The sequence below is a fragment of the Anastrepha obliqua genome, chromosome 1 (assembly GCF_027943255.1).
Source record: "Anastrepha obliqua isolate idAnaObli1 chromosome 1, idAnaObli1_1.0, whole genome shotgun sequence".
Taxonomy (NCBI): Eukaryota; Metazoa; Arthropoda; class Insecta; order Diptera; family Tephritidae; genus Anastrepha; species Anastrepha obliqua.
Window position 1 is genome coordinate 176,231,482 of NC_072892.1, and position 26,107 is coordinate 176,257,588.

General features: G+C 37.4%; 1 protein-coding gene across 1 annotated transcript in view; it reads right to left on the reverse strand.

Moving 5' to 3' along the window:
• LOC129241666 (uncharacterized) overlaps nt 1-26,107 on the reverse strand; it is a 296,838-nt gene that overhangs the window by 4,850 nt on the left and 265,881 nt on the right. The window contains exon 28 of the mRNA XM_054878126.1: nt 11,286-11,554. Coding sequence (XP_054734101.1) covers nt 11,286-11,554 — 269 coding nt within the window. The remainder of the gene's footprint in view (nt 1-11,285; nt 11,555-26,107) is intronic.

The window sequence follows — 26,107 nt, forward strand, 5'->3', positions numbered from 1 at the left end:
CAAATTACGAAAAATCAAGAAGACGGAAGAATTGGGTGTTTGTTGCACAAAAGTAGCTGAAGCTTCTATATAGCAGCAGCAGCAACAACAAAGCGAAGGCGACGACGACAACAACTGGCCCGAGCGGCGAGCAGGCAAGAAAGCGCTACGTAACTGTACAGTAACAGGGCACTAGTCCAACTGTAGTAACACTTAAGGGCAGCTGCCACAAGTGTGCCGAAAGTTGTTGGAAAAAAATTAGGGAAAAAAATGTTAAAAATTGTTTGAGCAAAGAAAGAAAGTAAACAATATAGAAATTTCAAAGGCAAATATTTAAAAACGAAGCGAGAAGGACGCAAGGCGAATTAAATGCATTTAGTGAAATTTGTGCGTTTCACTTTCGCTCCAGAAAGCACAAATAGAAAGCGGGCAACGAAAGTGCCATAAAAACTATGAAAAAAAACGAAATGAAAAAAAACAGAATGGAACACAAAACTAAAAAAACTTGAACTTAAAACTGAGAGCACATGAAAAACCTATAAGCAGCATAAAAGTTAAAAATTAAAATTTAAAAAAATATAAAGCCAAATAAGGAAAAGCAGAAAATGCAAAGGCAAAAACCATGTGCCGATATATGTAAATATTTGAGTATGATACACACATTAGGGTGCCCGGCCAAAAAAATTATAAAATTTATATAATTAATTCAATTCACAAATTATAAAATTAATTTCTATTTATTTATAATTTCGGAATTATAAAATTAATTCAATTTTAAGGGTGCCGCCGAAATATCAGGTCATTTCCACAACTTAGGACTGATAGCGGAAGGCTAATGACCTACCCTGTCAGAAATGAAAATAGATTAGCGAAACCAACGCAAAACTGAGTCTTGTCAAGGCCCTATACTCCCGAGAGGAGTGAACAAGGGGGAAAAAATTGCATTTTAAGTTCTCAAGCGAGTGAGTTCATTCATCTCAGAAGATAAGGAGAGTTAAAGCTGACTAAGAAATTTGAAAAATTCTGTAAACCGAGTCAAAATAATAGTACAGTGTACTCTTCCCTAACGGATACTTCTCCTAAGCGGACACATTTTTCAGCATATAACACAAATCTTTAACAATTTTTTTTTATTATTTTAACATTATTTTTCTTACACTTTTCTCATAAGCCGACACCTCCCATAAGCTGATAAATTTTTCAATCGTTTAGGTGTCCGCTAAGAGAGAGTACACTGTAGTTGTATAAAAGCAAAAATAAAGGCATGCATTAATGAATTGATTCCAGAAATGAAAATTTGAAAGGATACCTTTCAAATAATATCTTAGAAGTCGAGATCGGTGAATATTTGGCTGAGCTAGCCGAATGGGTTGGTGCGTGATTACCATTTGGAATTCACAGAGAGAACGTTGGTTTGAATCTCGGTGAAACACCAAAACTAAGAAAAACATTTTTCTAATAGCGGTCCCCCCTCGGCTGGCAATGGCATACCTCCGAGTGTATTTCTGCCATGAAAAAGCTCCTCATAAAAATATCTGCCGTTCGGAGTCGGCTTGAAACTGCAGGTCTCTCCATTTGTGGAACAACATCAAGACGCACACCACAAATTCAATATTTCCGATGGAAAGTTCGCAACTTCTTTTTTTTAATTTTTAAAAAAATTTATGCGAAATAAAAGTAAATCTTAATATTTTTCTGAAATATTTTTCACCACAATTTAATATTTCCGATGGAGAATTCGCAATTTTTTTTTTATTAAAAAAAAAAAAAATTATACAGTTCTTTTAAGCTTAACCCCGTTTTATTACTAGGGTTTACTTTTAGAAAAATTAATTTTTATAGCCGTAAAAAAACTAAATTTTGTAAAGTATTTTAAAATTAGTGCCGCTCAAGTATATCTTAAAATTTTTCCGAAATATTTTCGAGGAAAATAATAAATTTAATATTTCCTATGAAAAAATTGCAACTTTTCTTCTGGTTGTTTTTGCTTTTATGTACCACCCTAATGTATGTAAGTCCATATATACAGCTTTTAGCTCACGTTTCAGATTTACAACCTTGAACCTCGACGCGCGCATTTATTAGACTAATGAAGATTTTTATTGCTTTCCACACCCCAAAACCCAGCCACTCGCAGCCAAGAACCTACAATTTTGACCCAAATGCAATAAACTCTTGAGATGCCTGCATGTATAAGTGTGGGTTTTTGTGTAGATGTGTATGTGTGTGTGTGCGTTCGCATCATGTCTGTGGTTTGTAGTTACACATTTAGGTTGTCATTAATTTTGCGATTGTCGAAAAAAGAATCACATGCGCCCAGATACAGTGAAGTGCGATAAAATAGAGTCGCCGGCATTGTGCTCTAAATTCCATTCACTAACTATACTTTCTACATTACATGGATTATTTATTTTTTGGATATAGAATTTTATTTATTTTTATTCTAGAAAATAAGCAGAGCGAATTAAAAAATAACGTGCGTTCTGAAATATGGCAGCACCAGTGTAATTATATCGAATCTGTCATTGCCACTCCAGAGTTTGGTATTTTTAACGGCAATGCCGGTCAGTACCTTTTATCCTACGAGTGGTATAGTATTTGTGTTGTTTTCATGTGCTTTAAACATTCAACTTCACAAGTACAAAAAAAATAAAAATTTTATAAAGAAAAAGTTAGTTAAATTGTGAGCTTTTTCCGCAATAATGGCTTAAACCAATAAGCATCGTAGCCGCCGATCTTTGTTGGGAGAATTTCGTTACAGCCATCCAAAAAAGTTTTTTTGTTCCAGAAAGAATCGATGCTGTGCGTCTATTGACAACCCAAGATCATCCATCATTCGGCATATCGCGAGATGAAAGCATCCTTAGGATCTAGCGGGATCATCAAACATTCAATATTGCACGAACATTTGGTCATCAAGAAGATTTGTTTTCATTGGATACCGCATAATTTGAGAATCCGCCAAAACAGGGCTCGTTTCGATTGGTGTTTAGAAATATTGCAGAAATCCAGCCGCGCAGATTGAAAGCACGATTACGAGAACGTAACAGGTGACGAATCTTAGACCTATATATGGGCCGGAAACAAAACCGCAATTCAGCAAGTGTGGGTGTTCCAAGACGAGTTTAATCCAACAAAAGTTTTTCGCGGAAGAAGCACTTCAAAGCAAATGATCGCTTGTATTTTTGAAAAATCTAACTTAAAATAGTCAACTCTGAGTGGTACACACCTACTTGTTTGCCAGAATTAGTAAAACCAACAGCCGAGGACGATTAATCCTTCACCAAGACAATGCGAGCTCTCACGTATCGGCTAACTCAACACAATTTTTGAGACTCAAAAGAGCGTGTTAATGAGTCATTCGCCTTACAGCCCTGATTAGGTACCTAATGATTTCTTTTTGTTACCGAACATAAAAATAAAATACCTGAAGAAGCTTTTGAAGCCTTTAAACAGGCGACATTTTGGAGGTATTCGCTTCTTAGTGGCAAAGTGTTTAATTGTTTTATTTTTTTGACATGAATTATAAAAGGTTTTCACAAAAAAAACTTTTTTTTCCAAAAAATTTCTCAAAAAAAAATTTTGTCCCAGAAAATTTTTTTCCCAAAAAATTAAAAAAAAAAAAATTCTCAAAAAAAAATTTGTTTCTCTATTTTTTTCCCAACATTTTTTCCCCCAAATTTTTTTCCCTTAAATTCTTTTGGTCCAAAATTTTTTTCCCCCAATTTTTTTTACCCCTAAATTTTTTTTCACAACATTTTTTTCCCGCATAATTTTTTTCTCCAAAAAATTTTTTCCCCCATAACTTTTTTCTCCAAAAATATTTTTCCAACAAATATTTTGATTACAAAGGTATTTTTTTCTCAATTTTTTTCCACCCAACATATTTTTCCCCCTAAATTTTTTCCCCCCACATTTTTTCCCCGAATTTTTTTTTGCCTCCTAAATTTTTTACACCCAGAAATTTTTTGATTACGAAGATACTGCATACAAAAACCAAAAACACAAACCGATATATAATATATAAAATCTTAAACAATTTTTATAAAACCTTCTATTAGGAAAACTTCGGTTAAAGCAGACTCTATTTGATTGCACACCACTTAACACACAAACATTACTTTTTCCACATAGACATATTTATAAGTACGTATGTGTGCACGAATTCGAGTATCACATTTCTTAGATATGTTACGCAGACACCAAGGTGCACACTTACATGCAGATACAAGGTGAAGCAAAAAGTATCGGACTATTTGAAGAAGCTACATTACACTTTTTTATTTCTTAGTTGATGTAACTGTTTCTCTTTTACATTTGTCAGGTAAAAGTTACCATTTTATTGTTTCAATGCGAAAAAAAACTAAAATTTGTATACTAAATAATTCGTCAGAGGTTTAAACTCAAGGAAAATTTCCATCCGAATCGTGTGCCACCCACTGCTGAAACAATTCGACGTCTGGTGGCTGAGGTCAAGCTACTAAGTCAGCTCAAGATCGGAAATCATCTGGATGACCACAAAAAAGCCAGTCACTTGAGAAGATTCAAATTGAAAAGGCGCCATCAACACAAACGCGAAGGTTATACTTTTTTGGAAGCGGCAATGGAAATGAGTTAACCATCATTGGCGAAAGTTACCAGTGCATATTGAGCGAGTTCTTAATACTGAAATCGGATCAGTTGAGATTGGGGGACTTATCGTTTCAACAAGACAGGAATGCCAACGCTCAGAGCGGTTTATGGGCGCACAAGACTTGATCATTTCACAAACAAAGATCTGTTCGTTGCGTGATATTCAAGACATCTGGAAATGGGGTCAAAATGACGCAAGGAGATGCAAAAACAAGTGAAGAGAATGGGCGCTGAATGGGTATAGTCAGAATCCCTCTGTAGAGTAAACCAATCACCACTTGACCTCCTGGAAGATTATGACATGGCATGAGCGTTGGACCAGTTAGTCGCAAAATGACTAAATTGTATACGTATCGAATTATTTATTGGCAAATTTTTTGAATATGAATTTACATTTTTAATTTTTCGTAGTAAATAATAGGACTATGAATAAGTTCGTGCGGTTTTTTTCGAAATTTGAAACTTTATTGACGTAAAATGGTTACAAATTTAATATTCAAAGTATTGTCCATCGCTTACTACTACTTTTTCCCATCTTTCTGGCAATTCACGGATTCCCTTTGTGAAAAATTCGGTCGGTTTTGCCGCAATCCACGAATCGATCCATTTTTTGACTTCATCGTAATTACGGAAGTGCTGGTCAGCCAGGCCATGTTGCATCGATCGGAAGAGATAGTAATCGGATGGCGCAAGGTCTGGACTATACGGCGGGTGGGGTAGGACATCCCATTTGAGCGTTTCTAAGTATGTTTTGACCACTTGTGCAACATGTGGCCGAGCATTGTCATGTTGCAAAATAACTTTGTCGTGTCTATCGGCGTATTGCGGCCGTTTTTCTCGCAGTGCTCGGCTCAAACGCATCAATTGTCGTCGGTAGACATCCCCCGTAATCGTTTCATTCGGTTTCAGTAGCTCATAATACACAACACCCAGCTGGTCCCACCAGATACACAGCATAACCTTCAGGCCATGAATATTCTGCGCCGACGTCGATGTTGAAGCATGGCCAGGGTATCCATACGTTGCCCGACGTTTTGGATTGTCGTAATGGACCCACTTTTCATCGCCAGTCACAATTCGATGCAAAAAACCCTTTCTTTTGTGCCGTTGAAGCAGTTGTTCGCATGCCATAAAACGGCGTTCAACGTCTCTTGGCTTCAATTCATACGGCACCCAATGGCCTACCTTTCGGATCATTCCCATGGCTTTTAAACGTTTGGAAATGGTTGATTGATCAACTCCCAAAGTTTTTGCAACCTCTTCTTGCGTTTGAGCCGGATCTTGATCGAGCAATTCCTCCAATTCGGTATCCATGAACTTTGGCGGCGCACCCTCGCGTTCTTCGTCTTCCAAGCCAAAATCACCACTTTTAAAGCGTGCAAACCACTTCTGGCACGTTCGCTCAGCTAGAGCATGCTCACCATAAACTTCCACCAAGATACGATGACTTTCGGCTGCTTTTTTCTTCATATTAAAATAATGAAGAAGAATTCCCCGCAAAAACACATTATTTGGCACGAAATTCGACATTTTCAAGTGTGGTAAAAATATTGTTGTTTACGCTTCAAATAAAAAACTTATACTGACGTTTGTGCCTTACGACAGTAGCTCTCCAATGAATGTTTGGAAATGTGGATCGATGGAATAATAATCAAGTTACGCCATCTGTTGTAAAACCGCACGAACTTATTCATATTCCTATTAGCAAAATCTAATCGTGAATAAAGTAGAACAAGAAGAAGTAGAAAAAGAAGCAAACCGGTGCCACCAGGTAAAAAACTCCACAAAGATTATGATAAGGGCCTTCGCACTGTCTCAGATGACACAATCTATGTGACAACGGGAATGGTGCCTATCGATCTTCTCGCGGTTGAGATGTATAGGTTACATAATACCATTAGGCAGAAACCGTCGAACGTGGCTAAAAAAGAAGAAAGGCTGCGAACAATTGAAGAATGGCAGATAAGTTGGGTTAAAGTCCCACACCACGTCTTCGGTCATAGGCTTTTGATGCTTCCCCTCCTCCACAAAACAAAAAAAAAAAAAAAACAGGGCCTTCGTATGGGTAAGCAGTCCGCAGACTCGCTAAGCCCGCAAGAACAACAATCGTCAAGTGTTGATTCGAAATGTCGGAAATTTCGAAATACCTGAAGCAAAATGCCACAAATGGTGTCTTTTTCAACACAAAGAGGAAATATATTGCTTCAAATAAATATTTGCCACTACATAGTTTTTTTTGCAATTTTTTAAATGCATATATTTTCGAAAAAAATCGCATGATAATTTTTGCGCCACCTTGTCCATATATAAGTAGTACACAGAGTATGTGTGCACGTGTGCACTTTGACTGAAGTGGTGAACCGTCATTTATTTGTGTTACATTTGCTCGTACCCTTTCGGCTTTACCAAGCGTTTGGCGCAAATGATTCACAGACAATAATGGCAGCGAGCTCGAAGAAAAGTCGACAGCCCAGTAGTGCATTGAAAAAGCTCATCAACTGCAACAAATGTTTGGCAAAGTGTATAATGGACAAACTTTTTTGGTAACCCAGATTAGATGTAGGCCAAAAAAATCTATTCCCTACTGAAACTATTCTCAAGTGGGTTCGTTTCATACTAGGCCCCCTAGACTTGTCCTCATCAGAACGCCACCTAGGCAAGGTCAAAAAAAATTGCGAGTAGCTTTGAAGCTTTGAAAGGTAACATTCAGCGGGAAGTTGCCGAGATTGAGCCCGAATTAAGCCTTAAAGGCATTGAAAATTTCAGAAAAACTGTCATTCATAAACGCGCTAGTGTGGATATTAAGAAAATATCGCTTATTCTTCATAGAAATGTAGTCATTCTACATACTAAATACAATTGCCGATATACAGACAGACTATTAAGCAACGCACGATTCTAGGATCCAAAAGTGCCAATCAGTTCACGTTTATATGGGTTTTACCGCAACTTTTCTCAAAAACTTGACGTGCTAGACACTTTTTCTATTACTAACCATATGGATATTCCAAAAAACAAAAACAAAAGAACAAAACAATCTTAAGTAAAATGGCATTAACTTTTTTAAACCCAGTGCTTAACCTAAGCTTATAAAACACACTACCTGGTGATTTTTTGGAGCGTTGATTACAAATCCGATGTCAGCTTTCCCCAGATTCAAACTGGCGAATCCAAATCCAAAAAATTCGGCTAAGGTCATCAAAGCTTCGAGCTCTGAGATTTTTGGAGTCGGTGATCACCAATTTTACAATTTTCGGATATGCAATCCGCGGCCACAAAAACTCCCGAGTAGTAATTTTTATGAGATTAGGCAATGACAATTTGCTTTGGCTTAAAAGGTCAATATCATTTTGTTTAAGGAGACTTAACAGTTTTTTTTTTTTTTTTGAACTTGCACTCATGGTCATTGTCGTGCAAGATTTAAGCTTTAAGTGTAGCCTGACGTCTTCAGAAATCCAGGTTTTAGAGGAGGAGTAAAAACATCCAAAAGTACGGTTGTATGGGCTTTTAACCACACTTTTGTCAAAACTAAGACGTTAGCGCGATTAGCACTTAAAAACTTAACATAAACTCGTCCCATTTGAAAAAAAAAAATTAAAAACAAAAACTAAAATTAAAAAAAAAATTAAAATAAACAAAAACAAATTTAAAAAAAAATTAAAAAAAAAAATTTTTAAATATTACCCAAAAAAAACAAAAATTGAACAACGCGAAAAATCCTAAAAAAACCAAAGGGGGGAAAAATTAAGCAAAAAAATTAAATTAAAAAACACGAAAAAAGTAAATTTTGCAAATCGCACTTTTCTCAAAACCCGGACATAATGAGCACTTTTGGAGCCCAGAACTGTGTTGGGCGCTCCACCATTCAACTCAAACCAGTTTTGTAAAAACACAAAAAAAAAAAAACAGAAAAGCAAAAAAGCAAAAAAACAAAAAAAACAAAAAACACAAACAAAAACACGAAACGCACCACAAAACAATAAAAATTAAAAAAAAATACAAAAATAAACAAAAAAATAAAAAAAAAAAACAAATTTTAAAATTATATACAAAAAAATAAAGAAAAACAACAAATTTTAAAATTATATATTATATTACAAAAAATTATAAAAATAAACAAAAAAAACTTAAAACAGCAAAACAAAAAACACAAACCAACAAATTACAAAAAAACAAAACAAAAAGACAAAGCGAAAAAACTAAAGAAACCCACAGGACAAAGAATTTAACAAAAAACTAAAATAAAACAAACGAAAAAGGGGAACTACCACTTTTTTTAAAACCATAACATAATGAGCAACTTTGGATTCCAGAATTGCGTTAAGCGCTCCACAATTCAACCCAAACCAGTCTCGAAAAAAAAAAACACAAAAAAAAACAAAGTAAGAGAAACACAAAACAGAAAAAAACCATACCAAAAAACAAAGCAAGAGAAACACAAAACAGAAAAAAACCATACCAAAAAACCAAGCGCAAACACCAAAGAAAAAAAAATTAATAAAAAATACCGAAAAAAGTGAATTTTGCAGATCTTCGGATTCGATGATTATGACGATGATTTTGGTGATTGTATTCAAAATATGTGTTTAACTCGAATTTAAAAAATAAACTGGAACTTGAAAGTTTCTATACTTTGCTAAAGAAAATACTTTTATTATAATTCCTGATGAAAGGAACGAATTAAAAAAGAAGAAAATAATTTTATTATTAGATGCGCAACTTATTTCTGGTAGATCTCGTTATACCGTCGCGTAAAACTGTTCATCTTTTGAGGCTATCCAAGGATCAAGCCATTTTTTGATGCCTTCATTTGAATAGAACTGCTGGTCAGCTAGACCATATGCCATCGATCGGAACAGGTGATAATCGGACGGCGCAATATCTGGAGATTTGGAGAATATGGCGGGTGGGGTACGATTTCCCATTTCAGTGTTCCCAGGTAGGTTTTAACGGGCTTGACAGGCGTTGTCATGCTGTAGAATCACTTTTTCATGCCTCTCCGCGTACTGCGGCCGCTTCTCGCGCAGTGCTGGGCTCAATCGCAGCAATTGAAGTCGATACCGATCCCCAGTGATGGCTTCGCTTGGTTTTAACAAATAATTTAATAAATAACACCAACTTGGTCCCACCAAATACATAACATAACCTTCGTAGCGAGAATATTCTGCCGAGGCGACTACATAGAAGCATGACCGGGCAGTTCCTATGACTTTCTTTTCTTTGGATTGCTGTAATGAATCCATTTTTTATCACCCGTCACGATGCGATGAAGAAAACCCCTCCTTTTTTGCCGCCGGAGCAGTTGTTCACAGGCGAAACGACGAAACGACGTTCAACATCACTTGGTTTTAACTCATAAGGAACCCAAGTCCCCTGTTTCTGAATCATTCTCAAAGCATGCAAACGCTTGGAAATGGATTCGCGGGTAAATCCTAATACTGAAACAAGCTCTTCTTCCGTTTGACACGGATCCTTATTGAGCAATGCCTCCAATTCAGCGACCTCGAAGGTTTTTGGCCTTCCTTCACGCGGACGGTCTTCAACATTAAAATCCCCGTCTTGGAACCAATCTCGGCACGTTGTTTCACTTAAAGCAGCATCTCCATAAACTTTTTGTAGCTCTCGATGCGCTTCAGCCGTCGTTTGTTTTGAATGAACGAGGAAAATCAACACTTCCCGCAAATGACGATTATTCGGCAAAAAATCAGACATTTTCATGAAGCCAAAAGTAAATGATACCAAAAAAAATCACTAATGTGTCGAAGCAGTTTGCTTACCATATGTATAAGTTTGGTTTATGACGTTTAGGTTATGTTAGAATCGACTAGCACACCCTGCTGGCGGCATCTATTGACTTACTTAGTTGCGCACTTATTATAATTTCTGATGATAGAGAAGTGAGTTTGAGCAGGCCAGGTTGAGAAAGTACTGGCTTCGACTCCCTAGCACAATCGCCTAATAACCAAACTTTTTTTTGAATGGGCACCACAAATTCTTTTCCTAACAAATTTTATCTGATGCTTTGCGAATTTCTACAGGCCACTTTTGCCTACAAATACTTCACTTTTATTTAGTGCGATAAAAGGAGTATAAACTAATGGCAAACAGGTAGACAAACGCTTGCCGCACGCAAAGGAGCTGCTACACAGGCGTAAGTAACGCCAAAAAGTAAACCAAAACTCAAACTAAAACTCACACAAAACAGTGCACGACCCCAAACACTGGCATCAACTCATACGTTTCGTTTGTAAGTGCGCCGCCCAACGACAGCACATAAAGTCATAACCTACTCTCCCATTTTCTATTCACGCCAGCACTCATACATACGCATGTACGTAACAGTTGAATTCAACATACTCCGGGCTTTCATTGTTTGCAAATGGTTTACTGTGCATGTAGTTCAACACACTGGAGTAGATAATTCCAAACGAACTTCATGCCCGCCAGAGCACACAACTCCCGCCGATGTGGCTCCTTTGAACCGAAAATGCTCGCAGCATTCAACATGCAATCCCACAACAACGCGCATATCCTAACCATTCGAATGATGCAGTGCAGCTATTGTTGTACCTACATGGGTAGCTGTGTATGTATGCATACGTATATGTATACTTTTATTTTTGTATGTATTAGTATACTCGTATTTGCGTTCTTAGCTTGCTTGTATGACTTACCTGATATACAATCATTGCAATAACATCGCAATGCGGTTGATTTATGGCTAGAAACTCTTTTATGACCTTCGTCAATATTTCATTCGGTGGCACTAAATCACGTATAATTTGGCACAACACTTGTCCATAAATCCAGGCGGCATCACGCGTTGATGATTTAATACAATGTAGAAGTATATCAACTTTATCGGTCTGCTGGGCGATTATCTCCGGTTCGTCTTGGACAATGCCATTTGAGAGCTCGGTGTTTTCCAGCTGCTTGGCCGAACCTGCAATGAATGAAATGAAAACAAACACACACACACACATAGATTAGACAGTTATTTACACCATGGCAGACTATGTATGTTTGGAAATAATTGAGCTCATGTCGCAAAAGTGTTGCATTCAATCGACGGTCTGATAAGTTTTAGTTCTCTCTGACCACTCCGATCGACGCAAACTTATTTACTTCTGCTATAAAAGATAAAGATGAATGAGAGAAGTTTTGTTTAGTGTCGCGTTAAATTAGCAGTAATAATTTTCTTACCCACTGGGGTGTGACCGTGATGACCATAATGTAGCCACCCCATGAGTGGCTACGCGTAAATGCTGACATGCTTTCATATAAGTATTTGGCTGACTGTTTGTTACAGGAAAAAAGCAAAAAAAAAACAAAAACGAAAAAATCCTAAAATCGATAGCCATTAGAATTGTGGCATACACGCGCAGTAACGGTAATGGTCAACATACTGGCAGAGCGAAAGGCCAATCAACTTGTTGGAACATGGCATGGCACTACAATTGTAAGGGAATCGATGTGGCCCACATAGATGTGTGATGAAGTGAAAAGTTCTGCGCGATTTCCACTAAATGTTTCTAGCCAAGTATATTTCACGATGCGTATCTTAAAATGGCACGAAATTAATCATCCAATGTTTTTTTTAATAACCTTTTTACAAACTAAAAAAAAACTGTTTTGAGAGATGGAAAACTTTGTTTTGACCTCTACGCGCTATTGCTTGTCTGTCGACTTAGTTCTGCCATAAGTTACATATGTTACAGGTTGAATCCGTTATAGGTATGAAATTATCAGCCCTATCGTAGAATCCGTCATAGACTGTTTTTCGTAGGAACTAAGAAATTGTAATCATACAATTCGAATAGCTCCAAACGTACCTTCGAAATTCGTAGAGTTGCATTCACTGAACACACTCGTAATGTCAAATCTTACAGTTTTGTACAATTTTTCTACGACAACGTTAGACTAACGGATAAAAATTAGAACGAGTGATAAAAAGAGAATTTGAAAGGAAAAAAATAAAAAACTTGTAAAATGTAAGTCCTATATTAACTAAACTATAAACAAAAAGAATTTTTTTAAGAACAGGGCTGCCCATATTCGAAGGACCCATCTGGCAGCCCTGTATCTTTTGACAGAGACGTCAGATCGCTTAATGACATACCGCATTGGGAGCGTCAGTCCAAACAGATTTTTACCATGGAACAATACACGCCACGCGAGCGCTCCCAAATTGTTGAAATTTACATTCAACAAAAGAAGTCAATTGTGAAAACTAAACGTGCGTATAAAAAGTTAAATAATGTGAAAAGTGCGCCTTCTAAGAACACCATTAAACGTTTGTACGAAAGGTACGACCAAGGTTTGTACGACCAAGGCGATCGGATGAGAATATTGCTTTTGTACGGGTCAGTGTTGAGACGTCGCCAAGGACATTACAAAATCGCCGTTCTCAGCAGTTGGGCATTGCTCGGACCACTCTACAACGAATTATTCGCATTGATTTGCTTTATTCCCGTATAAGATTTAATTGACGCAAAGATTGCTGCCTGCGGACAAGCCTCGTCGATTGGAATGGGCCCAAAGAGTCATGGAAATAGCTGAAGATGACGAGCAATTCTGGAACAAAATCATCATGTCCGATGAGGCTCATTTCTTATTGAATGGGACGGTAAACAAGCAAAATTGCCGTATTTACGCCACTGAAAATCCTCACGAAATTCAAAAAGTACGTCTTTACGACGAAAAAGTCACTGTTTGGCGCGGCGTTAGTGCGAAAACGATTATTGGGCCGTTTTTCTTCGAAAATGAAGATGGTCAAGTTGTTACCGTCAATCAGGAGCGTTATCGCGATATGATAACCACTTTTGTGATGCCAATTATTCGTCGAAAGCGTGTGAGGCAGTTCTGGCTTCAACAAGACGGCGCTCGACCACACACAGTTCGCGCCACAATCGATTTTTTGAAGAAATTGTTTCCTCGTCGTTTGATGTCGAAAAATGGCGATTTTGACTGGCCACCGCATTCGCCCGATTTAACGCCACCTGACTTCTTCTTGTGGGGATATTTAAAATCAAAGGTTTATATTAATAAGCCAAAGGCCATAGAAGAGCTCAAGAACAACATCCGTGTGGAAATAGCCGCTATTCCAGCCGAAATGTTAGCTAAAACTATGGAAAATGCTGCAAAACGGGCACAATACGCCGTACAGGCTCAAGGCGACCATTTGAGAGATATCATATTCAAAAAGTGATGTCAACAAATCTACTTGAACCAAATAAAATGATTATTATCGTCAACACCAAAAAAAATTGTGTTTATTTTTATTTAAAGAAAAAACACATGGGTCCGTCGAATATGGGAAACCCAGTATATGTACTTTTATTTGATTTTCACAGGAGTAAAGTTGTAACAACACGACAGCAGTATGCCACTTTGTTGGAGGTAATAAAGGAGAAAGCAGGGATTGCTCAAGGGTTCTCCAAGTGCTGAAAGATAGATGTAGCCGAGTTTTGCCAAAATCTTGCGAAACATCTTAACAGTATAGGCCCACCAACCAAAGATGTACCAAGTTGGGAAAAGGTAATAAAGGGATGTATATAAATACATTATAGGTGTGGTTAGATTGGAAGGCTTATATAAAGCGAAAATTGTCCGAAAACAAGAGGGAGTAAACAGCAACTATAGTCAGTACATCGCACGTCAACAGCCTAAGTTTGATTCTAGAAAACGCTGGCCAGCTACAGATAAAATGTCCTACATTGTCTTCATTCTCACGACATGACAGGCATATTAGGTCAACGATAATTATAGATAGGAACAGGTAGTCAGATGCTGACCACTGGCGTGGTGCCCTGTGATAACAGCCATCAGTCCTCTCAAATCTTTCCTATTAAGTTTTAGGAGGAAGGTCGCTTATTTCCTTTTTGGTTTTTTCACAAAGCACTTGGCTACTTTGTAGGAGTCCAACTCAGACCATCGTCTTCTTTAGGTAGACCTCATGAAGTCGTCAATCCATAGTTGAATCGATACCGAATTGACACCTAGAAAGGGTTGAAGGTCTGGTGGTATGCTTGCGGAGCCTTCATTAGCCAGTTTATCAGCTAACTCGTCCCCTGTAATACCACAATGTCCAGGCACCCAAATAAGACTAACTTTGTTGTGTTTTGCAACACTGTTCAGTTTTGTCTTACATTCATCGACTAGCTTCGAAGAGCAGCGTGGCTTAGCAAGGGCTCTTACTGCAGCTTGACTGTTGCTACAAATTCCAATACTAATGTACTTATAAAAATTACTGTTAAGCATCTTTCATATTTTTTCTTTGCCATAATTTTTTTCTTAATCAACACAAAGCCTACGAGAAACTTATTTAAAACTGCGCAAATTTTCAGGCTCCTGATAAGTTCACCGCTCAATCTTAATAGAACTTCAAGAGTATTTCACGAAGGAAATTATTTAAATTCCAAACACGTTTCGCTTGAGAAATTACGCAAAGACAACCATGCAACAAGCAGCGTATGCTGAACTTCATAAATCGTACGATGTATTCAACCGCACAAACAGGCTGCTGCGTAGGCATTCAAATGCGACGCTTCTGCACCCCCAACTATGCCCACTACGCACGCCGCACTAACTACAGCACACCACTCAAGTGTACTTATGCAATTTCCTTGGTAAGATGCTTTCTAATTATCACCCAATTAATTCCGATATCAAAATCTTTTGCCATTTATTGCCATGTTTTGCGTCCTTTTGTAGGTTTGTTCATTTGTGCGTTCATTGATTAGTTCATTGCTTTCGGAGCGCATACGCTTGGCCATTATTTACAGGGCTTCAGCGGTTCAGCGGCTCAGAGCACAGACACTGGCACTAATTTCCACCGCTCTTCCCACTCTCTCTTTCCCTCTCTCATACATATCTGGTCCACTAAGGCACCCCCAATCAATGTTATACGTGTCCGATTTTTGTTTGTTTCAAAGGTTGAACGGTCGGCTATTGGTGATATATTAGCACTTGGCAGTTGGCAGTTGGTGGCTGGTTGATGCTTCCTGCTCGCTGGTCGGGTGGCACGCATCCGCACCGCCTACGCTCTCCTGCTGCATGTCGCTTTGGCAACGAACGCACATAAATAAATTTGCATTTTCCATTTTATGGATTTACTTGTAGGTTACGCGTACAACCGCACCTCCGGAAAAGCCACGTGATGTTGGTTGTGGCATTCATTTTCGTGTAGATGCTATGTGAAAATTGCGAAAAATAAATGGAGAAGGCGTAAAGCGTCAGCCGCAGCATCGAAGAATTCGAGCAAGCCAAACCGCTAAAAATGTGCACAAACAAAAAGCAACTGCCCAAATTCCATCCATAACTCTAAGAGGTGACCCGCAATACACCGCAACGTGCCCGCACGTGGGCTGCGAGTGAGTTGCATGCCAAGCTGTAGGTAGAAATTACGGTCGAAGCCGCTTGTGGGTGGCCGTGGCGAGTGTTCCACGTCTAGCTTCCTGCTTGGCACTGCTTTTGGTTGCTGCTGTTGTCCCACTTTTATGCCGCCGATTGCTTGTTTACCAACTTTATTTGTTTATTCCACTGTCTGTGAGCTCTTTATAAGCAAATGCGTGTTTGTTTCGTAGTTTTATTGCTGCCGCGTCTATCTGTTTGTTTTCAACTTTGTCCACGTTGGCACTCAACCACTTACTGTTTAAAGCACGGAAGCAAGAAAACCAAAAAAACGACCAAAAAAACCAAAAAAATCATGGAGCCCAAACTTTTGGTCTGGCAAAGCTCAACTTGCTAGTGATAGGCGAGACTTAGTAAAGAAGAAGGATGCATTGTAGAATGCAGCGGCAAGCACACTTGAAAAAGATCAGTGCAAATAAAAATAAAACATTTTAAATGACTGGGCAGGTAGGAAAGAATGGTAAGCGTCGTTGAAAAAATTGTTAAGTTATTCGCGATATTGATTGGTATTTGTATTTGTATTGTATCACTGCATTGATATCGATGGCAAGAATCATCAAAAGCTTGAAAATATGTTTTTCTAATAGCCGTTTCACTTCATTGGCTAATCTGTGAGTCCATTGCAGTCTTAACAAAAGCCTTTCAAACAAATAATTTACACCTCTGGGGCAGCATAAAAATAGAATGCCGTACTCTTCTAAGTTGTTTATGAAAATTAAGCTGGCCACGCAAACCTTACCACCTCACTTTTGGCACTTTTGGTTTGGTTTTTTTCCTTGCTCGCTATAGGGCGGTGAAGCTTTCTTAGTTGAATATCAACAAGTAATTTCCCGGCTACGTCTGATACCATTCTATATGCGCATGAAACCCGTAATGCGCTCCGCCTGTGGGTGCGCACTTCACGTATGTGGATATTATTGGCTTCTGCCCATACTGGCGCTGCGTAGAACTCGATTGAGTCCAGGAGTGTTGCTGATAATCGTCTTCTTTCCACTTGCGGACCAATTACATTGGGTAGTATTTTTAAGAGAGCGCCCACTATAGCCGCTGCTTTGTTATTGACTGCGCTAGTACGTTGCTTAAAGCTCAATCTGTTTAGACATGGCCTTAGCATTACTGGAAGTGGTCAGACTTTTCTATCTTTTCCTAAATTTTCTAATCACTTTTTCATCTAGTTCGTTGTATAAAATTAGTAGACTTTGGTATTTTGTAGACAAATTCCGAGGATAGAGAGGGCCTGTTTTTCGCTATATCGTTTAGTATCTCGTTCCTCTCAATGCCCTTATAGCCTGTAACCCAATAGAAATATAGCTTACAATTCACTTCCCACCTTTCTACTGCCTCCCTGCTCTGAAGAATGATATTGGACGCTACTTTCAAGGCTTCCTGCCTATTTATGTATATAAATGTTAACTTTGGAGTTAGTCCAAGTAGTATCACAGGCTAGGTGTGCGGCCTTTCCAACTGCGAAAACCCTTAGTTTGGAATAAACTGCAGTGGTCGATCAGTGACCGAACTCTACAACAGTCTATCCCAGCGCCTACTTCAGTAGTCATTTAGAACGGTCCGTATAAGAACTCGCCCTTTGAACCAAAGCACCCATCGACAAACCCAGTATTAATTTGCAAGTATGCGTCTCACAGCTGAAAACGGTGACAGAACTAAGTTTCATTAAACAGCGCATTATAAATACTTGTCAGCTAAATGCAGCTACAACTTCCCTGACTCACTTAGCCTGTCATTGTTCGTGAAAGTGACTTGTAAGAGTCTCATCTCGCTGTAGAAGTTCGTACCGCCTGTTGTTGTGATTTGAGATTTAGGCTTGTGAGCTGATATTGTAAGAAGAGGTGTAGATATTAAAAAAAAATCATTTCATGCGGTTTGAAAATTTACACTTTTGACAGCGCTACCGGTCGGAGAATTTCGATATCATGGGTAGGTAGGTAGATAAGTTCGATAGCAAGAGTACCACGTTTACACTATAAGTAGCACTAGAGTTTCGTTTTGATATCATAATGTAGAACACTACCTTAGAAAAATTTCAACTAAAAGGAAGAAAAACTACCTACAACATACAAGAGAGAGAAGGAATCTAGGCTGGAGAAATGACTCAGGCTACCTCCGAAAGACATACTAATACAACATTTGCAAATTTTCTTGCCGGATCCCCACAGCTTCTGCAATGGAGGTTGAACGGAAGTCCCAGCTTCTCCGCATGAGTTCCGATCGCCCAGTGACCGACGACCACCGCTATGACTTTAGAAACTGGAATCGCCAGTACTTTACGCGTGTTGCTTCAGTCGTACTGAGGTCAAGATGTTTTCGGGATAGCACACGATAAAATAGATCTCCATCTGTCTTGTGCTTTTTTAAGAAAGAAATTGTGCAGTTTTCAGCAACGGTCAAGGGGACACCGAGAGTCTGAGATGGCGACACTTAAAATTGTTTCTGTCGACCCTTTCGTGGCAAGCTCATCGGCAATTTCATTTCCTTTTATGTTCCTATGCCCTGGAACCCAGATAAGAGAAATGTTTCCTGCGCATTTGAGCCATTGATCTCCTCCTTACAGGAGTTGACCAGAAGAGAGCTGCAGAATGGCGATGAAAGAGGCCTTGATGGCAGCTTGACTATCGGAAAAAATATTAATGTCTCGCTCACAACAGTGATCCATAAGAATTTTGCATGCCTGCAGGATCGCAAAAATCTCTGGTTCAAACTCACTACTAGTTTACGGCAGTTTAAAGGAGACTGAAATATTGGCTGATCGAGAGAAACTCCAACTCCGGATTCCAACTTGGATCTGTCGGTGAAAACAGGAGACTCTCCCCTCCTTCCAATCCACCCTGCTTGGGAAAATAGTCCTTGCACAAACCTCAACTCAAAACTCAGTTTGTAGATGGAGAGCTTTGTACGAAGTATAGGTAGAGAAGGAAGGAAAAATCTGCCTCAAAATGCTACCATATCCTACAGGAGATTACCTTCAGAGGCCAACCTCCTTCAACCTAATACCGCTCTGAGCGGAAATTCATTGAAAATGAAGTTCAACGAAAAGTAAGTGTCGAATGACGTTGCTCTACAGGCCCCCTTCATGCCCCACGTGAAGTTCTCTGCACTCTCTCTAATTTAGTGGTATTATAGCTCTTTCAAAGAGCTACCAAGTTAACTAGGCAACCTTATGTCGAAATTGACAGGACCACTAAGTTGTACATGCAGAGTACGAGACGTGACTCGAGAACCCATTTTATATAGGAGTAGAAAGCTATACCGGCATTCTTAACTCGATTTTCGATGTGCAGCCTCCAATGGAGCTTTGGGTCAAGTATCATATTACACCAAGATACTTAATTTTTAAGGGGTATATTATGGGTACATTTAATAAAATTAGCAGAGTTTAGCAGTGATCAAAATCATGGTCATGTCGTTCGTATAGATACAAAAGCTCCGGCTCTGACAGTTTTTTGGTTTTGGTACCAACTGAGGAAGACCTCGTCTGTGTTGGAAAGATCAGGTGCAAAAGGACTTGGCTTCACTTGGTGTTTCCAACTAGCGTCGGTTAGCACGAGACAGAAACGACTAGCGCACTTTGTTAAACTCGACCAAAATCGCGTGAGCGGTTATCGCGCCAATCACGAAGTAGAAGCAGTGGTCAAAAATATAAAAACAGCGGATTCGAAATTCATAGAATTATAACCAGCGCCGTCTGTATGTGAACTCCAGTTTCTTATTTATACTCCTACACCTGCAATATTTGTATTGCAATTTTTGTGCACTGTTCTTTAAGGCAAGATAAATCGCACAAAACCCTAAACAATCTTTCCTCGCCATCCTACACACAACCATTTGTTTACAAACAGCTAAGTCAGTAGGTAGAAGAATGTGCGGAGAAATATTGAAAATAGCGACATGTGCCAAAGCCGAAGAAAAGTACTCACAACTCACAACCCAGAAATATCACACATACGCAAACCTTCAACAGAAATGGGGAGTCCCTATGGCAGAGCATAGGGAAACTGGCAAAACCACACCAATAGATTAGGGGGATTTTCGATTTACGAGGCAACAGACTATGCAAAACCATTTCCACTCACGACAGCAGTCAACATGTGACCTTAGAGAGATGCAAGTGATTTTTACGTTGTTGGTGTTGTTGTTGCTGTGCTGTCAAGGTGTGATTGCAAGCAACGATGAATGGTTGTGGGAACTGCGGACGATGAGAAACTGTACTCAGCCATTGCATACGAATGTAGGAATGTTTGTTGGGCTGCGTTTGGATGTAGAGGGAGCCAAGGAATTTATAAAAACCGCAAGGTTTAAATATAAAATAAATTGTGTTGGCATTAGAGATATTTGCAAGCCATAGAGGAGATGTGGAATTCATTGCAAGGCAAAACAAAAAAGCAGCCACTAATAATGCAGCAAAATACGGTTTAAGGCTGGAGTAGCCCAAGGTGTGTCTGCAATTTCATTTTTTTTTTTAATCAATTATATATTTATGGAAGTAGGTGCGCATATTTGTTTACAGCTAAGCGTTTCACTAGCTACTTCAAATTGATGAGGGTCATGTGGCTTTCCCACATCTATTATTAGACAAACAATCGTAACTTAGAGTGAATACCTTTCCAATTCTTCGACTGGAAGTGAAATATTTTCTACTGGTATTTCAAACGCTTTTGCAAGGCATTTCATACTTTTTATTTCGCTTTTATTGGTTTCTTCTTCGTTACGATTGGTTCAAGTTGTTTGGGATTTGGAGCCCCAGCTACATTCTATCATTGAATTTCATTTTCGAAATTTCAAAACTTTCATTCTTCTCTTGGTTATGACTTTTAGCAGCATTTCTCGAATTTCATTCAGGCAAACAGGATAAACGGTAGCTTTGAGGATGCCAGCTTTATGACAACAAAGAATAAGACTAGTAAACACAAGAGGATTTAGGCGTGCACACAGATATTAGAAAATCATATCACAATGAATGATGGAGCAGGCAGGTGAACAAAACAGTTGATTTTTTTGCTTGAAGACTGCGTTCATTTCTTCTGCGTTTAAGCCGAATGGTACAAAGTGGCGCAAAATTAATCATCCATTTTTGTTTTTGAATGATTTTTTCCACAAAAAAAAATTTTTTTTTTTTTATTTTATTACTATTGCAATCTAGTTAACAAAACTAATAAGCAATTCATTTTACATATATTTAATTAAATTAAAATATCTCAAGTAAAGACAAAATTTTATGAAAAGAGATCATGCGGTTTGGCCCTTTTTAATCTTCTCGTGAGGTCATCAGTTACAAGTAGTTTGGCTGCTTCATCATTGATGTGCTGCTGAAGTCTCTCTTTATGTTTATTTGCGAATTTTCCGCAATGGTGTCTATATTAAGATCCTTATGTAGATTGCAATTACGAATGTACCACGGCGCTCTAACGATGTCGCGTAATACTTTATTTTGGAATCGTTGAATGATGTTTTTGTTGCTTTCACTGGTGCAGCCCCAGAGCTGTATGCCGTATGACCACACTGGTTTCAGTATTTGGCTGTATAAAAGTATTTTGTTATAAATAGAGAGTTTAGAAAGTCGGCTTAACAGCCAATACATTTTCTTGTATTTAAGAATTAACTCCTCGTGTTTTTTCTTGACATGTGCTTTCCATCTCAGCTTAGCATCTAAGGTCATTCCTAGATATTTTGCCGTATTTGCATGCGGTATTGCCGTATTATTGATAAATATTGGTTTACAGTTTAGATTTCTATTAGTGAAGTCAACATGCACAGACTTGGTTTCGTTTAACTTGACACGCCATTTTTTGGTCCAATTTTGAATTGCATTTACTGATGCCTGTAACTTCTGAATTGCTTCTAAGTTTTTTTCATCAGTTGCTAATACTGCAGTATCATCGGCAAATGTTGCAATTGTTGCATTGCTGCATGTGGGTATATCGTTAGTATACAAGAGATACAAAACTGGCCCGAGTACACTGCCTTGCGGGACACCTGCATTAATATCTTTCAGTTCTGAATAGACATCTGCTTGCTTTATTCTAAAGTATCTGCTCGTTAAGTAGGATTTTAAAATGTTTGAGTACTGGATTGGTAGAACTGCTTGAAGTTTATGGATTAGTCCCTCATGCCATACTTTATCAAAAGCTTGCGATACATCCAGGAATACCGCAGAACAGATTTGTTTTTCTTCGAGTGATTTTTCAATTACATGAGTATTGCGGTGCACTTGATCAATCATTGAGTGCTCATTTCGAAAACCAAATGGATGGTTTGGTACAAGGCATTTTGCATCTAACAATGGTTTAAATATTTTTAGCAAGATTTTTTCAAAAAGCTTAGATAAAATTGGTAACAACGATATTGGTGGGTGGCTTTCCTGGTTTTGGAAGCATAATAACTTCCGCTATTTTCCATTGTTGCGGTACATATTCTAAACGAAATGCAGCATTAATCAAATGTGTCAATTTGACAATAGCATTATTGGGCAATTCTTTTAATATTTTCCCTGTTATAAGGTCATAACCGGGTGCTTTTTTGCTATCTATTTTATTTTTAATAGTTGTCTTTACCCCTTTAAAGGAAGTCAAGGGGATTTTATCGATTTTTTGTCGAATAGGATGAGGTATATTTTCTAACTCATCTCCTTCGTTAGGATGAAAAATGTTTTGAAGATATTCGGCAAATCTCTCAGCTTTTTGTTCGTTAGATTTGGCCCAGCTGCCATCATAATTTTTTATTGGTGGGGAATGCATAATAGGCCTTTTCAAGGTTTTAGTTGCCTTCCAAAGTGAATAGTCCGTTTCTTTATCGCTCGTTAAATTTTCTAGAGCATCTCTAATGGAGTCATTTTTAAGTTGTTTTATTTCTTCTTTTAGTTGTGTAGAGAGTTTATTGAGTTTGGCTTTGTCTTGTGGTGCTCTGGTTTGTTGCCATTTTCCTCTCAATCTACGTTTATTTTTTATTAGCATTAAAATCTCCCTCGGATAACTATTTCCTTCTTCCGTCTTCTTTTTATTTCCGGTGTGCATTGCCAGGCCGCTTGTTGGATAATTTTGATATATTTTTCGATTTCTTCGTCTAATTTCTTTCTCGATTTTATGAAATCATTCAGATTTATATTTTCCTTTAGAATTAACTTAAAACTTTGTCAGTCGGTTTTATGATTCACGAGTGTTGGTTTGTTTATTTTTGATATTAAGTATTCGCTTAAAGTGAATACAATTGGTGAGTGATCAGAGTTTAAATCAGCGCTTTCTTCTACTTGTAGATAGTTCCAACTGATATTTTTTACTATGAAAAAGTCTATTAAGTCTGAAACTTTGTTTTGATCTGAGGGCCAGTATGTTGGACTCCCTGATGAAAAAGTTTCGCAATTATACTGGTTTATTGCACATAGTAACTCCTTTCCTTTCGTTGTTGTCAATCTGGATCCCCAATGCGTGTGCTTTGCGTTGAAGTCGGCACCTATAATAAAGCGATCTCCAACATGTTTGAAGAATACAATATAATCTTCTGTTTTAAGTGCATGTTTTGTTGGACTATATAGACTTGCTAGCGTTATGCTGTACTTCTTTGTATAAATTTTAATTAGTGTTGCCTGAATTTTTTCCGTTTGATATTTTGGGTTCTTCACTGTACTTTATAAATAAATATTAGTAAGATGTTAGTTTGCAATTTAATTATGTAGATAGTATGGGCCATTTTTTGGGGAAGCTTAAAAGGAGTGCATTTTTAAGGTTGCTAAAGGGCTAAATGTACTAAAAAATACTTCTCGGAAAATTTTACTAGGAGTCCTCTCCGGCAAAACCTGCATACAAATAATGTAAAAGCCTACAAATACTAAATTAGCGCACAATTTTCCATTCCCGCCTAACTATGCTACACCTCTTATCCTCGCTTCATAAGCATTTACTTAGCGAATGCCAGGCCTCTTCTATTCGCCATTTCTCCGCTCGCTACCTCTATGCTCTATTAACTTGACGAAAAATTAGCAAGCGAAAGCAACAACAAAGTTATTGAGCAAGATTCGCCTCCAGCGAGTATGGTTATATATACCTTATTTAACTGATATGCCGCATAGCCTTACAAACACATGTAATTTAAGACAGCTCTTCTATTCGCCACCTGCTAACTCTTGGCGATAAGAAGAGGCCTACTATCGCCTGTGCAGTAACTGTATGACTATAGGCAATTTAAATAAAACGAACACCTCTTTAGAGTTACACGCCATTTCTTGAAGAGAATTAGATGTAAATTTTTCAAGAGATTTATATATTTTCAAGAGAATTTATTATTCGAACATAAAGCAAATTTCTGAAAATGCAGTTCAGAGTTTTTGGTAGAATTACATCTTGCATGGAGTTAGGTTTTTTTTTTTTTTGATGTTATATATTTTTTCGCAGTTCTGTAAACAAATTTAGAACCACATCCAAATGTTGATCTTTTTTCTGAAAGTGCTCAAAAAAGGTTTCGTGGAAGAAACGCTTTGCAGACGATATTTGCTGTTATATATAAAGGGTTTTCCAATAACAGATGTTATTTTGACAAAATAATTAAAAAATCACACCAATTTTTAAGAATTTTTTTGGTGGTGGTCGTGTGAATTTTCCCTTTATTTAACGCCTACTCCACATTTTCTCAAATGGAAGAAAACACCCAACACGGGCTGCAAAAAAATTGTCAAATATTAATGCGTTGAATTACTTGAAAGTTGCACTTTACCAAAATTCCATGAACTATTAAACATTTTTAGTAAAAAGAAATTTTTTTTTTAATTTTATACAAAGTTGCAAACTTAGCTTTATCGGGTTTTTGATGTAGCTACATTTCTATAAAAATATTGTAATTTTTTTTTATATTTTTTCTTTTATTGTTTTTTTTTATTTTTTTTTATTAAACAATTTTTTTTATTTTTTATTTTTTTTTATTTTAGAATTTTTTTTTATTTTAGATTTTTTTTTTTATTTAAATTTTTTTTTTTTATTTTAGAACTTTTTTTTTATAACATTTTTTTTTCTTAACATTTTTTTTAACAATTAATAAAAAAAAACCCTAATGAACAATAAATAAGCTAAGGAACAATTGTCTTCGGTTTTTCTATGCAATTCAATTGCAATTTCAATGCAATTAATATAAAAAAGTAATTGAAATGAATAAATACTCAAAACTTGTCAGTATGTGGTGTAGACTTCCTTTTGACGTTGACTGTATACTTGTACTTCAACTGCCAGCAGAGGCACAAGGAAAGCCGGTGTCATGGAAGAATTGCTAAGAAGAAGCCACTTATTTCGCTAGTAAATAGGCGAAAATATTTTCGCCAATGAGGATATAGCCGCCAGACTTTTGGTTATTATTATTATTATGATTATTATTATTTTTGTTTTTTTTTTTATGAAAGAAAGTTTTGAATTTTTAGTCTCAAAGAAAGAAAAATTGTCAGAAGCAAATCCGGTGCAGAGCTGAAGAAACAAAATGAAATGGTGGTATGGAGTGGTTGGTTTGTGATCTGTTTGACAGCTGGTGACGTGGGAAAATATCAGTTTATTGATTCAAAGGAATAATGAAATGGATTAATTTCTTTAAAATTTAAAGTTTCGTTGAACAAATTCCGAAAATATGCCAAACTTGTAAGTTTTCCGTCGCTACACAGGCTTAACCAATGCCAGGGTTTTTGCTTTTTTTTTTTGTTTTTATAAAATATATGATTCAATACACAATTTTGTTAAGCTTAAATATTCATCACAGAAAATCAAGGTTTGAGTTAAATTGAAATTTCCCATTTAGTCATTTAGCGGTTTACAATAGTCTCTGTAGCAACGCACATCCAATATAAGGAAAAGTTTATGTGATTGCAAGTTAAATTAAAATAAAAGTATTTACTTTCGCCAACATGCGCGAATTGAATTTCGAGTACGAAAAAACCATGTTTGTTCTCTCAACAGCCAAGCAATTACTTTTAAAAAATATATTAAAAATAACAACTATGAAACAATGACAGAAATAACTTTTGCGCCCTGACGCAGGGGACAGAAATTCTATGGATACACAGCAAAATACACCTAAGCAGCGTAGCAAAAAACAAAAAAAG